Source organism: Ascaphus truei, chromosome 10 (genome assembly GCF_040206685.1).
Source record: "Ascaphus truei isolate aAscTru1 chromosome 10, aAscTru1.hap1, whole genome shotgun sequence".
Lineage (NCBI taxonomy): Eukaryota > Metazoa > Chordata > Amphibia > Anura > Ascaphidae > Ascaphus > Ascaphus truei.
The window spans coordinates 15,623,685-15,640,709 of NC_134492.1; the positions used below are offsets into that span (position 1 = coordinate 15,623,685).

The 17,025-nt window shown below is 40.1% G+C and overlaps 1 protein-coding gene across 20 annotated transcripts in view; it reads right to left on the reverse strand.

Moving 5' to 3' along the window:
* NFIA (nuclear factor I A) overlaps positions 1-17,025 on the reverse strand; it is a 426,576-nt gene that overhangs the window by 70,596 nt on the left and 338,955 nt on the right. For 15 of the 20 annotated variants that reach the window (XM_075615979.1, XM_075615981.1, XM_075615983.1 and 12 more), the window contains one exon: positions 6,809-6,937. The exons of the other annotated variants lie outside the window; for them this stretch is intronic. In XM_075615979.1, coding sequence (XP_075472094.1) covers positions 6,809-6,937 — 129 coding nt within the window. The remainder of the gene's footprint in view (positions 1-6,808; positions 6,938-17,025) is intronic. 20 annotated transcript variants of the gene reach the window in all.

Genomic DNA, 17,025 nt, shown 5'->3' on the forward strand with positions numbered 1-17,025 from the left:
CCAGGTTTAAAGGATATCCCTGGTTCAGCACAGGTGGCACAATTAGTCTCTGCTTCAGTACAGGTGGCTCAATCATTGATCATTCAATCATCAGTCTTCGACTGAGCCTCTGATTGAACCCTCTGTACTGAAGTTGGGATATCCTGAAACCCTGATGTGTTGGGGAGGCGTGAGGACTAGAATTCAGCACCCCTGCATTAATCCACTATTTTGGGCTCAGTGAAATAAGCTATTCATTGGGAAGCCCTGAACTGAAAATATTGGCTCCAAAACAAAATGTGCTAAGTGACACTACCTTAAAAGGTCCAGTATTTTGCCTTACGGGTTTCTAGAAAGGATAAAATATAGAGCTCCAGAGCATCACTACACAAGCATTGCCACGTCAATTAAATCCTCTGGAAATGGATTTGGTGGCAGCAGTGGGAAAGTGGAAGAGTAAATAAAGAATGCAAGAAGAACTTATGACCTTTGGTCAGGGATCATATTTACTGCATCATCCGTGAGACACCCAATATTCTGGCCTGCTTTCCAGATCACACAACTTCCAGAGCGCATTGCATTTATAATAGTGAAAGCAATGACGCGGAGTTTGAATGACACTGAGCTCAGATCCCTTTGTTAGATCCTTGTGACCTTGGGCAAGTTCTTTTACCGCCCTGTGAGTTAGGCCCCAAAACATAGATTGTAATTTGTCAGGGCATGAAATCTGCCTGTAAAATTCTGCGTATATAGTAACTGTAAAGCGCGTTGGCCCTTATTCTGTAAACTGCGATAGAGTCGATACAGCGCTATCGCACAGAAGCCCCCTTTGCAGTTAATGGGGCCTTTCGTGTGATATCGTCGGATTGGTGCTATTGCAGTTGATAGAATAAGGGCCTCTGTGTCCCATTCATAGAACAGTGCTAAATGAAATAAAGTTAATATTATTAGTGTAAGATGTAGTTCTTTCTCCTACAGTGTTTTGTAAGAACTTCTTTTACAGGTATATGGACAAGCTTTATAAACAGTATATGGGTAAAGAAGGAATATAAAAACAGAATATCTTCTAAAATAACTGCAAAGTATTGTATAAGGCAGGGGTGGCCAACTCCTGTCGTCAAGTGCCACCAACATGTCCGGTTTTAAGGAAATCCCTGCTTCAGCACAGGTGGCTCATTGAGCCACCTGTGCTGAAGCTGAGATATCCTTAAATCCTGACATGTTAGTGGGTCTTGAGCACTGGAGTTGAGAACCCCTGACTTATCCTATATTTGTATTTATAGTATTTTGATCCAGAGGAAGGCAAACAAAGTCAACAACTGAGCCATCTGTGCTGAAGCAGGGATATCCTTAAAACCTGACCTGTTGGTGGCCCTTGAGGACTGGAGTTAGCTACCCCTGGTATAAGGAGTGTGCCCTGGACTAGTGATTGGAGAAACTTTGGTGTTTAAGAGAATCCCAGTATACCCTTTAGTAGGAAAGGCAAGTACAATGCATAGTGCTGTTAAGAACATACACAGGTTTATCTGAAAAGCTGTCAGACAGATCATCCCACTAACTATAGCGATAAAGACATGAGGCGCCACTGGTCCAGAGAGAGTTGTGAGGGGAAAAGAAGTGCATCAGAAAAAGCAGGCTTCTTAACCCTTTCCTGTGCTGCGGGGTCCTGATTCAGTAAGCGAGGTAGTGTAGGAGTAGTAAGCTAAGAGCATTAGGACACATTCGCTACCACCGAACTGTTGATGATTAATGGTGAACTGAACGAATGCTGATAAAAGTTTAACTGCTTTGTTGCCGGAGGGGACTGCAAATCAGCATGTCGCAGGTTGTTTGGTAGCAAAGGGGTTAAAGCAGCAGTTCATGCAATATACTGCATGTGTTTTTTTTTAATAAATCAGTTAGATACTTTCTGCATTTTTTTTTTTTAAATCAACTGTTAATGCAATTTTTAATGAGCATCCTTTGATTTCTATAGCAGGTTTTAGCCCACTTCCCCAGCAGGGCAAGATATTTGCCACACTTTCCTATTTGTGATAATTTGTTGCTAATATTCCCAGCAGTTTGAGCTGCAAAGTGTAACAATAGATAATGTTACCTTAGTAATATAAGAATACATTGTAGCTGCTGAGTTACACTGCCTGAAGGATTGAATGAAACTGAAAGGCAGCCATTTAGTGAACCCTGGGAAGCAGGATCTTTGCTGATCAATCACAGGAAAACTAATCAATCTGCAGCTTAGTTAATTCGTTTTCAATAACGGTAATTAAAGGCTGCATATATTTAAAAAAAAAATATGAAAGTGCCGCTTGGATATTGCCTCTTTAAGGTTCTGTGAAAGTTTCGTCATGCACCTTTCTAAATGATTTCTAGAACCGCTTCACTTTGAAAGTCAGTTACACAAGAATAATGATTTATCTGTGTGTTTGTTCAACAATTACCAAAAGGATAAAGAACAAATATCTCAAAACAATGGATGAAGACAAGTCATTTGTAAAGAGGGAAACTCTTAACCTCTTCAGCTCCAGATTCCAAGACTCCACTAAAATAAATCGCAGTCCTCTTTGGCAGTGAAGGGATGAAGATTTGTTTCTCAAAACTTCTTAGCTACTCATTTATCAGCTTAGTGCCAACTTACTAAAAAAGGCCACTTTATTGAATACAACTGCTAGTGTATTTCCTGACCTTTAACCCTAGTACAAAACTAGGATAAGGATACTCCGTTCGATGTAAATTGGGGAGCAAATAGAGCATGGGCGGCCAACTCCAGTCCTCATGGGCCACCAACAGGTCAGGTTTTAAGGATATCCCTGCTTCAGCACAGGTGGCTCAATCAGGGCTCGATCATTGAGCCACCTGTGCTGAAGCAGGGATATCCTTAAAACCTGACCTGTTGTTGACTCTTAAGGGTCTACATATGGGATTATTATACATATACAGTATTACAAACTCCCACTCTTTGGAAAAGTCTGCCTTGTATAGTTCAACAGGCCCCCTCTCTGGAAATCTATATAATAATAATAATAATAGTATTTCACATAGCGCTTTTCTCCCACTGGGACTCAAAGCGCATCACAATTACAGTATAGCGCGTGGTACACAGCACATAGGAATGTTACAGACAGTCCCTGCCTTACAATCTATGCTTTTGGTGCCTGAGGCACAGCGAGACAAAGTGACTTGCCCAAGGTCGCAAGAAGCCGACACCGGGAATTGAACCAGGTTCCCCCGATTCACACACAGTGTCATTGTTTACAGTCAGTGTCTTTTACGCACTGAGCCACTCCTCAAATAACAGGCCCAGGACCTTCCTGATTACCCAGGCATTTAATTAATGAATCATATGGTCTCTTATATCTTTAAATGTTTTTTTCTTTTCCCCTTTTTGTAACTGTGAAGCGCTTTGAGTCCCATTGGGAGAAAAGCGCTATATAAATAAAGTTATTATTATTAAGTTATTATTACATTTCATGTTAAAAGCAGTGAGCAGGAATGCAGGATTGCAGAACCATTGCACATGACATTGTTAGGCTCTGTAAATACCATTTAAACATGTTTTGCTATATTCATACCATGGCCACAGAAAAGAAAGGGTTCTTTCACAGTAAATCTTTTGCAGCTCAAGTTTGTAAATAAAAAATATGGATCCAGGTTAGATTTGTCTGGGCAACAAACACTGTATTCATTCAAGGTACTTGCTGATTGAACAGAACCAGACCGTCAAATGGGTTGGTACTTTTCCTCATTCCTAGTTTCTTCTGTTTGTTACATTCAGTCTCCTTATTTGTGGCACACACACAAGTCCTGGGACCAAACATTGAGGGTTTTTTCTTTGACCAAGGAGGCATTTGCTCAATAAACGTTATCCAAGGTTAACCTCTAAATCTAAGCTAAAAATGGTGCTGTTTTAAAGATCAACATAATGAGGACACATCATTCTTCTTTCATTGTTTATGGCAAACTACCATGCAATTAAAGAACTACTGTTTCAGCAGACAAGTTTAACACTGATACACTATCCTTTGTAGATCTGAAACACAAGGATACATATAATGTTCATACAGCATTGAAAGAAATTTGGTAAGTTATGTATACAATAAGTAGGTTACTGTTTGTTTTACCATTGTCTCTTTTGTTTTACAATTTCGACTGTATAGAGTAGTTCTTCTTGGCTTTGATAAAGTGAGGTATATTGTATCCATTGAATGAAGTCACTGCTTCAAATAAAAATAATATTATATTTGATTTGTAAATGTTTGGATCACAACACATTAAGTTATGGTGGGTAAAAAAAAAGTGTCAAAGAACCTCCACTGTAGTGTCCAGCAAATAAAAGTATCACTTATAAGCACATGCACACGGCCCAGACAGCTCTGGAACGCTGCCCCTGCCTTATCTCTTAGCATACAGCGCTTCCACTGCAGCCAGGCTCCATGTTACAATGGATAAGAAGCAAAATGTGACTGTGTGCTCATTTGCATGTCATTTCCCAGAATTCCTGGCTGCAGTGGAAGCACTGTATGCTAGGAGATAATCTGCAGAGGCAGGGCTGCAGACCTGTCTGAAACATGTGAATGTGCTCACAAGTGATACTTTTATTTGCTGTAAATGTTTAGAGGAATAATTAAGCTTAAAATAATCTTGCACCTTGCTATTGTGTGAGGCATTATGAATAATAAAGAAATGTAAGGCTTATCAGAATCCTATGGCCACATACGGATAGTTACACTAAATCAAAATTACAGGTCACCATGGATATACTTTTAATATGTAAAATATAATGTCTTTAATAATAGGCTATGGCAGGGGTTCTCAAGTCTAATCATCAAGACCCCCCCAACAGTTCAGGTTTTAAGGATATCCCAGCTTCAGCACAGGTGGCTCAATCAGTGACACTGTCGAATACTGAGCCACCCGTGATAAAGCAGGGACCGGTTGAGCCCCCTGTATATTGCACTGGTGCCTCGCCAAAGACATTCAGGTGTTTTTAAATTGCATCAATAAGTAAAAGAAAAATGTAAAGGAACTAGGGACTTGGTGACTGCAGAGTCTCTAAACCTGGGGTGGGCAACTCCAGTCCTCAAGGGCCACCACCGCTTCCAGTTTTCGGAATATCCGTGCTTCAGCCCTGGTAGCTCAATCAGTGGCTCCCTGCTTCAGCCCTGGTAGCTCAATCAGTGGCTTAGTCTTCATCTGAGCCACTGATTGAGCCACCTGTGCTGAAGCAGGGATATCCTAAAAACCTTACCTGTTGAGGACTGGAGATGACAACCCCTGGGTTATGGGTAATGACTATTTGCCTGGTGAACAGATCAGATGCCAGCTGTTTACTGTGAACAGAGCAAGAACTAGCACCTCTCAACGCAACATCTCTTTGAATAAATAAATCCAAAGAACCTCCACCTGCAACGTTCCTCAGAGAAACGGAGCTGGAGTATTTGGCTGTTCATGATGTCACTGCGGTTTATACATCATAAAGATCCTAAAAAAGTCCAATTCATTTTTACACTAAGTGAAGTAGTAGTGGGATGATGTGAAAAACGAATCTCTCCCCAATTCTTGGGTGAAATAACATTACTCATAAAAAGAAGACAACAGCATCAGATTGTTAGCGCAAAGAACATCCAAAACAATGCCTCAAAAACGAGCATATCCTGATGACAGCTATGTTTTCCATGCCCAAATACTGTATGTTGGCGCAGTTGTCTTTTTTTATTAGCCCTGCGGTTTATTTGAGGCAGAAATACAATATATGGTATATTATTCAGCCTATTAAAAGTTCATTGGTGCAGAACTCGCCTGAACTGTTTTATCAGAAACCTCAAGGTTTAAATGATGCATAAAAACCATATAAATGTGAAGAACCCATTGTCAAAAGAAAACTAAATATTGATTAAAAGGATTAAACATGTGCCAAGCATTTAATTCAATATGCTACGTGGCATCTTGCACATTTTGTCCACACAACATAACTTAAAGCACAGTCGCTATAAATCAAGTTTAGGTAGACTGCTTCATTGGCATGAAAGCTTTCCTTTTTCTCCTTTTAAATAATTCACTGCAATAGTTACGTGACCCGTTTAATATCAGCTGTTTTCCTTGCAACACACTAATTGTCCTGGGCTGTTTGGAAAAGCTCAGTGTATTATCCTTTTAATATACATCACGCGTGTTAACATGGCAATTATTACGTGCAAGGTGAAACTCAAAATATGATCTTTACATTTGTACTTTCCCCCTGAAAATACTTTAGATTTGCCCCAGCTTGTCAAGCAAGCAAAGAAACCTGTGTGGGTAATAAACAGTTACAATGCTGCAGGAAGTCTAACATGAACTGAACACAAATCAGTCCACCCTGATTACATTTAAGGAGATATTTTCTTCATTCACACATCCTAGGATAAATTTATCCTGATGCCCATAAGCTCTTTGAAAATCACCTGCGAAATTTCAAATAAAAAAGGTGCACAAACTCAACAGTGGCATGTACAGAAATTGAGAAAGACCCAACAACAGCTAATAGTTTTAATGCAATCAGAAACCCACTAACCTGAACATTTTGGTTATGTACACATGTTTATACCTCTTGAACCAAAAATAAGACAGCAATTTGGGCTAAGATTCATTGAGTGTCAATACCTTACGCTCTGCACAGCATGCGCTGGTAGCGCCATGTACAATACAAAATGCCTATTCATTTTAGCGTGGACTCCAAAGACCCTACGTAAAATATCCAGGTGTTGAAAGCTATTCTCGAGAACGGTAGCACAGCATGAACCTTAACTTTATGCGGATTGTATAAGGGAGAGGGGCTCCTTAGGTAAGGCCTCACCTCTGGGTCCTGTAATGACAGGTCGATGATGCTGTGTGAATGCCGTTCCGAGGGAAGAGGTCTGCGAAGGAGAGGGACTGCTGAAACCAGACTTCTCTGACTTCTTTAATGTAGTAGGCGATGGCATTCCTGGCAAGAATGATTGATAAGTGCAGTTTAATAATGCTAAGTCATGGAACCACAGCCTATGCATTGTGAAAGTGGGTGCAGAAGCAGCTTCAGTCAGTGATACTCAACCTGTTGGGAACCATGTGCCATTCGAGGCCTTTAGTGTGTCCTGCCCAGCAGCATCTACAGCCAGTCAGATGCCTGAGCAAATAGTACTCCATGAGGACCAAATTCCGAGGCCATCTAATAACTGGAGGTATTGAGGAGCTGGGCAGAGAGTGTGTGGGGAGTAGGCCAGTGCCACGGCCTGCTGTTTTTAGCACTAAAAAAATACTACAATGGGTCCGAATTGCAGATATTTATCTGCGGAAAAGGAACTACTTATAATGGGTTGGTCATTAAAGCAGCAATCTTCACAGCTCAGTATACTTTGGGAGGGTTATTATCTTACTGGTTGCCTCTAAATTACCCCTTAAAATATCACGGCAGGCGGGTTTGCCTTGGCAAAACAAAAAAAACTACAAATATGGCCACCGTGTTCACCACAAGAAATGGCTGCCGTGTCATGATGTTGTAACTATCTGTTGTTGACCCCGGCTGCCATATTTGTAGGGTTTTTTTTTTGCAGGAAACTACATATCTATTTTACAGATCTTGTAAGATAAACAAAATGATAAAAACATTTTTTGGGGTGTGGGGAATTACTGCTTTAAAGTACAATAGTGCTGAGCGGGCACTACTGCATGAAAACTCCCACTGACTTAAATGTGACCACTGTTTAGCCTTGAAAATTATCAGAGGTCTTTAATTTGATTTCTATGATGTTTAAAATGGCAAATCATAGAATTGAGAAAAACGTCAAGCAAAATAGACAATTTTTTTTTTACACTGATCTTTAGTTCTTCCACTGTATATCCAAGGTTGAGTATCACAGAACTGAACAGAAACTTTGAGGACAACATTTCGAAGCAAAGGTAATAAATATGCTTGTTTATTGTCAGTTTTTATGGTTCGGAAGGTTTGGCAACCATTTAAATGGGTTCTAGAGATGACATCTTGAAAGTATTTCAATTATTGTCACTAAAGTGTCAGAGAATGTTTCAGGGGATCTAATCTTTCCTTTTATTCTCAGGCCCATAACAGCACTAAGTGGCTGCACAGAAGTATTCTGTATTATTTACGTGTAACTGCCAATGTTTGGAACACATGCTAAAAAAGTCTCTACTGGGCACATTTGGCCAAAATACGCAGTGCATTTAAATAGAGCGTTTCAATTTCAAAGAGAGCCAGCGGTGTATACTATCCCTATGCTGATATATATGACATCAGAATCATTCTTCCCATGAACATTTAACAGTGAATGACGAGCGGAAAATTAATTCAAGTGTCCAGAAATTGGCCTGCTTACTTAACCGGTGGCTGCTTCGTTTACATTACTTTTTGTCCACAGGGGGAAATGCTACAGTATATTAGTTAACCAACTACCCACCAATTAATTTACTGTTGACATTAGCCAAGAAACTAATTTGTTTCAATTTGGAACTAGGTTTATATGTTAATATTAGATTACAAAAGTCAATTCACTTTTGTTTCTTAACCCTTATTTTGGCCTCCACAGCTCTACAGCTTCACCCCAAGTGGCACTGAAATGTTTGCTAAATGAATGTAATACTTCTGTTCCATAGCTGCCACAGTTATATTTAGACACTGACTGATAGGGACATCAAAGCTGACAATATACAGACATGTAGTGCTCACTACAATTATTGTGTCCTTTAATACGGGGAGAAGGAACATACAATGTTAGTCAGAGCAAAGCAATTAGTATCATTCAGAAATCATGGTGCATCTGCATGTTGCCTTTATAGTACAAGCCCTGGTATTAATACTTAAGTAACACTTATAAAGGGTTAGTATGATGAGAAATACAGTGATCATGCAAAAAAAACCCAATACAACAAACATTCTACTATTCTTCAGATTTCAGAACAGAGACATTGGGGGTTTTCATTGTACTGCTGATTGGGGAACTATTGCAGGGAAACTCATATTGACTTTAACGGGAGTTTCCATGTGATACTGCCCCAATCGGCACTATCGCAGTGTAATGATTAACTCCCTTTGTCCATAAAATTGCCACTGATGCCACAATTGATGCTTTTCAATGTAACTGGGACAAAAGTTCCTTCAATAATCTTATGTTTGCTTTCTGTGTATTTTTTTTAAATATAATTGTATTGTGCAAACGCTTTTCATGTATCATTACTATATATTTAGATGCATAATGAGAATATAAAGTTCTGCACAAATCCAGTTTTACTTGAGAAGTTGAAAAATAAACTAAAGGAGCTAATATTTTCCCCAGCACGGAGAAGATGGCTTCACAAAGTATTTAAATACGGACCTGAGTAGAGCTATTTTAAGCCTTCTCAGATTGGCTGGCTTAGATAAACTGGTGGAGAAGCAACAAGCCAACTTACAGTATAATTAGCAGCTCTCATGAGATCAGGTTTAAGCATCAAGGATGAGTAACTACCACAAACTTTATAGTTCTGGTTATCTGCCACGGCTGCTTATACTTACACTTCCAGTAAGGAAGTGTCAGATGCTGATAATTTGTCTTCAATGGACAGTTAGTTCTTTTGGTTGATGGAAATACCCTAAGAGCTCTCACAAATATTTAGCAAAGCTTTCCCACCGCCTATAATGGAAAATTGATTTCACGTAATTGCATTGTTACATTAAATCAGTGATTTCTGTAATATGCAAAGCACTAATTGGCCATCAGAGTTTGGCATTGTTTTATGAGATGTTGTGGCCAGGGGTCATTCCAAGTCATGCACAATTCGTGAAATGCACAAATGCAAGCGCCATGATCGGGTCAGAAGTGTGTCATGTTGCAGAAGTCATTGTAAAAACAGTGAAGTCCGACTGTGAGACCGGAAAAAAAGTCTGCACTTCGCAAACCTCCAACCTATCCGTATGATATATTGCTGTACAAATTGTTCTTATATATCCTTTCAAGCGAATGAATCCACTATATAATATTAAGAGAATAATATATGCACCAATGTCCTATGCTTGGAAAAAAAAAATCTCACTACAATCAGCTTTTTTCTCTTCTTTCTTTGTATATATTAGAATAGGGTTTGATTTACAAAAAGTCCTAGAACGGGGTACAAAAAAAATAATAATAATGAAATCCTCCTTGATTAACTTAGGTTTGCATATTCTGTGCTTGTCAGTCACATCAGACCAACACACATCACCAAGTGTAGAGACAATTTAACTTAAAATGAACTGAACCCATTGGCTGCGAGAAGGCCCAGCAATGAATTCTATTTGCAATGCGTTACTGGCCTCTCTGGCAGCACACTTGTTAAGACGGAGGGGTCAATTCTAAATAGTCCGAGGCGGCCAGTCAGGCTGTTTTTATCCGAATGTCAACAACGGAAGCCTATAGGGATTCTGATTTGCAAATGGCCTGAACAGCCGATTGGCGCTATATGGAATTTACCCCATAAGAGGAGAGAATCATAGCAATTTTCAATATCTTTCAAAGTATACCCGTGCAAAAGTTCTTCCTTTATCACTTGGCCTATTAACAGAAGCAGCAAATACAGTTCAATAAACCAAAATAAAGTGGCTCACACAGAAATAGACAGTCCATTACTAATTTGATCCTAACAAACAGAATATGTTAACAAGAATGGAATCCCAACACTGCCAGGAGGAGCCCCCCCAGCATGGCTTTCAAGGGTTTGAAATGAAACTTTAACACTATACACGGAGCCTGCAAACAACCATACTGTAGCTGTACTGCATGGTAAGAGTCACAACTTAAAAGTGCCAACTAGAAAGCATTATTCAATTATAAAGTGACTTTATTCTCCTCTCTGTCAAGCTGAATAAATACGGCATTGTAAAATGATCCATTATTTTTCAATTTTCTATTCATATAGAAGCGTTCAGCCGTGATAACTTTAACATTTCTACAGCTTTTACTTATCTAAGTTAGGCTTTCCTGCTGTTTCATATGTTCTGAAATAGCCATAGAAACATACTGTAAAAGGGGTTACATAATGAAGGATTTCATTAATATGTGTTGCAAAGTGGATGCTGCACATTTGATTACATCAATGTACTATAACTTTTTTCATTCATTAGTCCCCAATGCAACAAATGCAACCAACATAAAAATTAAGAGGACAGTAAATAAACTACCTAACACATTCCTGCAGCTGGTCCTTTTCTATGTTACTTGTTGTTATAGGCTAAAGCTGTTAAATTCCGGGCACTATTGAAATCCCTGCTCTCTGATTGGTTAAAATTCCGGGCATTATCCAATCAGTAATGGCCTGGAATTTTTGGCACCCTGCCAAGTTTTTCAGCCAATCAGCTTTCAGTTCTCATTCAAAAAGAGTGAGATCAGCTGTTAGACAGGGGAGGTGATTGGACTTCAGGCAGCAGCAAGGCACTGACTCCTCCCCCACCCTGCCTGCAGGCAGGCACTGACTACTGCCCTGCCTGCAGCCAGGCACTGACTCCTCCCCCACCCAGCCTGCAGCCAGGCACTGGCTCCTGCCCTGCCTGCAGCCAGGCACTGACTCCTCCCCCACCCAGCCTGCAGCCAGGCACTGACTCCTCCCCCACCCAGCCTGCAGCCAGGCACTGATTCCTCCCCCTCCCCGCAGCCAGGCACTGACTCCTCCCTCACCCTGCCTGCAGAGAGCTCCGCACAAGAGAGTGAGGAGAATGGTGTGTGTGTCTGTTGTGTGTTTTTTGGGTGTAGAGGGGGCAGCAGAATCTGTTTTGTTGGTGTGTGTCTCTCTGCAGTGTGTGTTTTGTGGGTGTATAGGGGGGCTGCAGTGTGGGTTTTGTGGATGGAGGAGGGGTGCAGAGTGTTTTGTTTGTGTGTGTGTCTGCAGTGTGTGGGTTTACAGGGGGCTGCAGTGGTAGTAGAGGGTGGGCTGCTGGTGTGTGTTTTGTGGATGTGGAGGGGGGCAGCAGTCTGTTTTGTTGGTGTGTGTGTGTGTGTCTGCAGTGTGTTTTGTGTGTGTGTGTGTGTCAGTGGGTGTAGAGGGTGGAGGAGGGCTACAGAGTGTGTTTTGGTTTGTGTGTGTCTGCAGTTTTGTGGGTTTACAGGGGGCTGCAGTGTGTGTTTGTGGGTGTAGAGAGGGGCTGCTGTGTGTGTGTTTTCTAAGTGTAGAGGGTAGAGGAGGGCTGCAGTATGTTCTGTGGGTGTAGAGGAGGGGGGGGCTGCAGAGTGTGTAGGGGGGCTGCAAAGTGTGTTTGTGTATATAGAGGGGGGTTGCAGAGTGTTTGTGTGTATAGAGGGGGGCTGTAGGGTGTGTGTGTGTGTGTGCGTGTGTGTGTATATAGAGAGGGCTGTGTGTATGTACAATTTCCTTTTAATAAACTTGCAGTAAAAGCATAAGAATGTAGACAATCATGCTGATAAACATCAATATGACTACAAAAGTGTATCTTTTTTATGATTTTTTTTTAAAAAAAAGCCTACATTTAGCCTATAATAGTAACAATCCCCAAAGAACAGGGCATTACTGGCCAATAATGCCCTGGCTGGGTTAAAGTCCCTCGGCTTTGCCTCGGGCCTTCAACTCTTCCAGCCAGGGCATTATTGGCCAGTAATGCCCTGTTCTTCGGGGATTATTACTTAAGTAATACTGACAGTTTCCATGTCTCCAGAAATACCATATAACCTCCCATACTAACACAGCAAACACTTTTGTTTGTGGTAAAGGACATAAGCCCATATTTGCTAAGCGATAAAGCACCTTCCAGTCTCTTCAAGTCAGTGGCGAATGATCATTTTAAAGCCCTAAAATTGAATCTAGAGTATTATCTCTACGATTTCCCTTCTTAAAGTAGCAATAAATACTACATCCCCCGTTTTCTCTTTTTTTTCCTCTTATTTTTATATGTAAAGCATGTGGCAATGTATAATTCTACATGCTTACCTTAGCTGGCAATTGTTTGGTACTCCTGTTATAAATCTATAAAAATCCTGATTTGTGTGCCCAACATAATAGCAGCCTTTCGGTTTCCATCAATCCTTCAGTCAGTGTAACTCAGCAGCTACAATGTATCCTGATCTAACTATTGTTAAAGATTACAGCTCAAACGGCTGGGAACATTGGCAACAAATTACCACAAACAGGAATGTGGTTGCAAAGATCTTGCACTGCTTGGGAGGTGGGCTAAAACCTGCTATAGAAATCAAAGGATGCTTTAAAATGGATGAAAATTTGCATTATTAGCCCTGTGCTGCCCCTTACCAACTGGCAGTGGCTGGAGTCCTGGGCCCCAGCAAACCTCCCAGTGGGAAGGCATACAGTTAACATGACTGTTAGATGAGGTTTTACCAACCTCACCTGTAACTGATGCATACGCAAGTGCTGAGAAACATAATGACAAGAGAAACTGAACTTGATACATAACGTTACAATGTGTATGTTAAGGAAACCTTGGAATCTAAAGGGACATGTGTGCAGGATAGAGCAATACACTACCTGATGCACTGCAAACGTTTTCTCTTGCTTCAAGTGGAACTATTTGAATAGCCAAACTATTTCTTACCTAAGTGTGGCCTCTACTCACATTGCTCACTGACACACGTGCAATAGTACACTACTACAAAGTTACACAACATGAAATAGATCCAGATCAAAAGCCACATACTGTAACTAGACCCTGTAAACAAGCAATAGCAGAATGGGTGCATACTTCTACCTATGGGGGCAGAGGGGGAGAGGATTTAGCTCTCTCCAGATATGAATTACCTACAGGTTATTTGAAGCTAATATAAAGTAGTACTACATTAACCTAATGTTAACCCTAAACTATTGAGTTAAACAATGGCCGTTGTTTTGGCATATAATTAGCATAGTGCAGGAGTGGCCAACTCCAGTCCTCTAGGGCCACCAACAGTTCAGGTTTTCAGGATATTCCTGCTTTGGCTAAGGGATATCCTGAAAACCTGGCCCTTGAGGACTGAAGTTGCCCCCCCCTTGCTTAGTGGCTACCCATTAAACTCAGGGAACCTAACGTTATTTGCCCTGATTTAGCAGAGCTTGGTGCATCTGGTGCATAGTGTTTGTCTGCAATCCTTGCCTTCTGGGTGCTTAGAACTGCTTCCCATACAACTGACATCAATGTAATGCCTGGATTGGAAGAAGATTTGCTAGGGAAAGGAGTTGTGTCACAATATATTCTTGTAGGACACCTACAGTTTAATGCTGTGCTTTCATTTAGAGCAGGGATTATAAGAGTGGCATCTTATTTGCAGATAGCCTGTCCCACATACCAATCAATTTAATGAAAATTGATGAGAATGCGGGACTGGTACTTTAATGCAAACAGGGAACAAAAAAAGAATTAATTAAGACTGACAAATATTCAATAGAGTTTTTTTTAGCTGCTGCAGTATATCTTTTAAAATGCAGTTACACTAATTACCTCATCCTAATTCTTCATTTCGGGTTTTATTAACAGCCTTGTGATTTGTCAAATTACTAAAGTAATGCAAACACATCAGCAGTTATTTGGTCAGGAGAAAGATTAGTTTATAAATGGCTAATTATGTCTATAAGTCTCATGCCATCTGTAGCATTCTACGCCCTCCTGTGCATGGAATATATGCAATAGAACTTGGATCTGGGCAAAATAAACTCTAGAAAATGCTGTTTTCTCCAGTTAGCTATATGACAAGGGGGGCTCAAACTCTTGTCCTCAACTCTTCCCAACCACTCAGGTTTTAAGGATATCCCAGCTTCAGCACAGGTGGCTCAATAAGTGGCTCAGTCTTTGAATTCTGAGCCACTGCATGCATGTTGTCTAATAATTTGGTTTTTCGATTTGAACTGAAACACACATGAAACACACCACAGAACTATCATTTTACATGGTGAAAACCAACAGAACACGGAAATCAAGCATAATTTCCTATGGAGGAGACAAAGTCAACACAAGGGAAGTATGGGAACAGAAATAAGTTCACGACAAGCTCCGAATTCAAATATATTTCTTTCCATTAGCACAGACAGGCACTGATTTAACAAAGAAGAAAAACGCAGAACACAAAAACACTGGTTTTACGAAGAAATAAACACCAAAAACTGTAATCCCTAATTCTGTCAAATTATTCTGCTCTTCTGTCTCTTGTGCGTTTATCGGAAGTAGCTACAGATACAAATATACAAGTTGTTTAAAATTCACCTAATTTGTTTGTTCAACTCATACCATCCAACCTATTATTTAGCTGTTGTTACATAGTTACATAGTAGATGAGGTTGAAAAAAGACATACGTCCATCAAGTTCAACCTATGCTAAATTTAGACAACAGATACTTTATCCTATATCTATACTTATTGATCCAGAGGAAGGCAAACAAAAGACCCCAGTGTTATATCATCCAATGATATCTCATAAGGGGAAAAATAAATTCCTTCCTGACTCCAGGAATTTGCAATCAGATTATTCCCTGGATCAACATCCTTCCCATGTAAACTTATTTGGTATATCCCTGTATACCTTTCCTTTCTAAAAAGATGTCCAACCTTTTTTTGAACAAATTTATTGTATCTGCCATCACAGTCTCCATGGGTAATGAATTCCACATTTTAACTGCCCTTACTGTAAAGAACCCTTTCCTTTGCTGCGGGTGAAATCTCCTTTCCTCCAACCTTAAAGGATGCCCCCGAGTCCTTTGTATTGGACATAAAACCTTAACCGTGTCTGTAAATATCCTACCTATCCGCACACTACACTGTATTTGTGAGGCACTTTCAGTCCCATTGGGAACTACATGAAATAAGTTATTAAAGAGCCCATCATTAATTTAGAAAAACAGCCAATTGTGCAAATTTGCATTGTATTCAAAATAAGACCCCGCATTCATCGCAGAGGTCATGGAAATGAATTTGGGATGTTATGTGTAAGGAAGAGCAGCAGAAGGCAGCTGAGTAATACACTGAGCTCTTATGGTTCCCAGGACCAGCTTAATTGTGATTTAGTGACTCCTACTACCATGGCAGTCTGTACTCTGTAACTTAGCCTTTCATTGCATCACTAATAAAATGAAAAAACGTTCTCTTACAAAGAAATGGGGGCGTTGTTACAGTATTGAGTGATCACTATAATTGCTCAATTTTTATCTTTCAACACAATGGGGTCTATTTATCAAAGTCTCCTGGCTGCAGAATTGGGGGGATTGCACAAGATTTATTAAAGAACAAATTCAAATGTTTTCCAAGAGATTCCTTTTATTTAACAACTCTTAAGTAGCGTTTTGCCCAGTTTTGCCTTATGCCTAAGAGCTATGTTAGTTTAACATAGTGTTAGAATATACTGTATATGACATAATGTAGCTTGCATAGTTAGATTATACTGTATATGACATAATATAGCTTGCAGCCCTACACAAACCTATACTAATACCACAAGAACCGCAAAAAGAAAAAAAAAACCTTTAACTCCTAGTAACCAAAACTGCTACATGGAAACAATGATTTGAAGTGACAGGTGAAACAAGCCACAGTGTTTTACATAACACAGACAGAGAGAACATGACAAGCATTGCCAGTGTAATATTCTGAAAAAGATGTCACACACAGGAGTGCAACAACAAAAAAAGACACAGGGGAAAAGAAAAAAAAGAGGAAAAAAAGTAGATATATTTTCAAGACCTAAAATTGCTTGAACTGTGAAATCAAGTAATGAACACTTGAAAAGGTCCTGTCAGCTGGAATCACTGCTCAGCAGAGTCAGCAATTTCTCCCTAAACCTTATTATGGCAAAGCATTTGATTCTTCATCTCTGCACTCTCTTCATCTCAACAAATAAACTGACTTGACCTCAGCCTGTTACTTAATGCAGGTTGCCTGTCATCTTTCACTAAGCCCCCATTCTTCTCCTTGAAAGCCCTTTTATCCTAGGAGAGGGGAGGAAGATCTAGTTGAACCTTGGTTTGAGATAACAGCACTTACAGTCTGCCTGCATTACTCACTTTCTTTTAAGAAAAAGCGGAGAAATGTAGTGCTGAGAGACACTGGAAGAGGGCAACATTTTTCATTTCATTTCTTTGGCA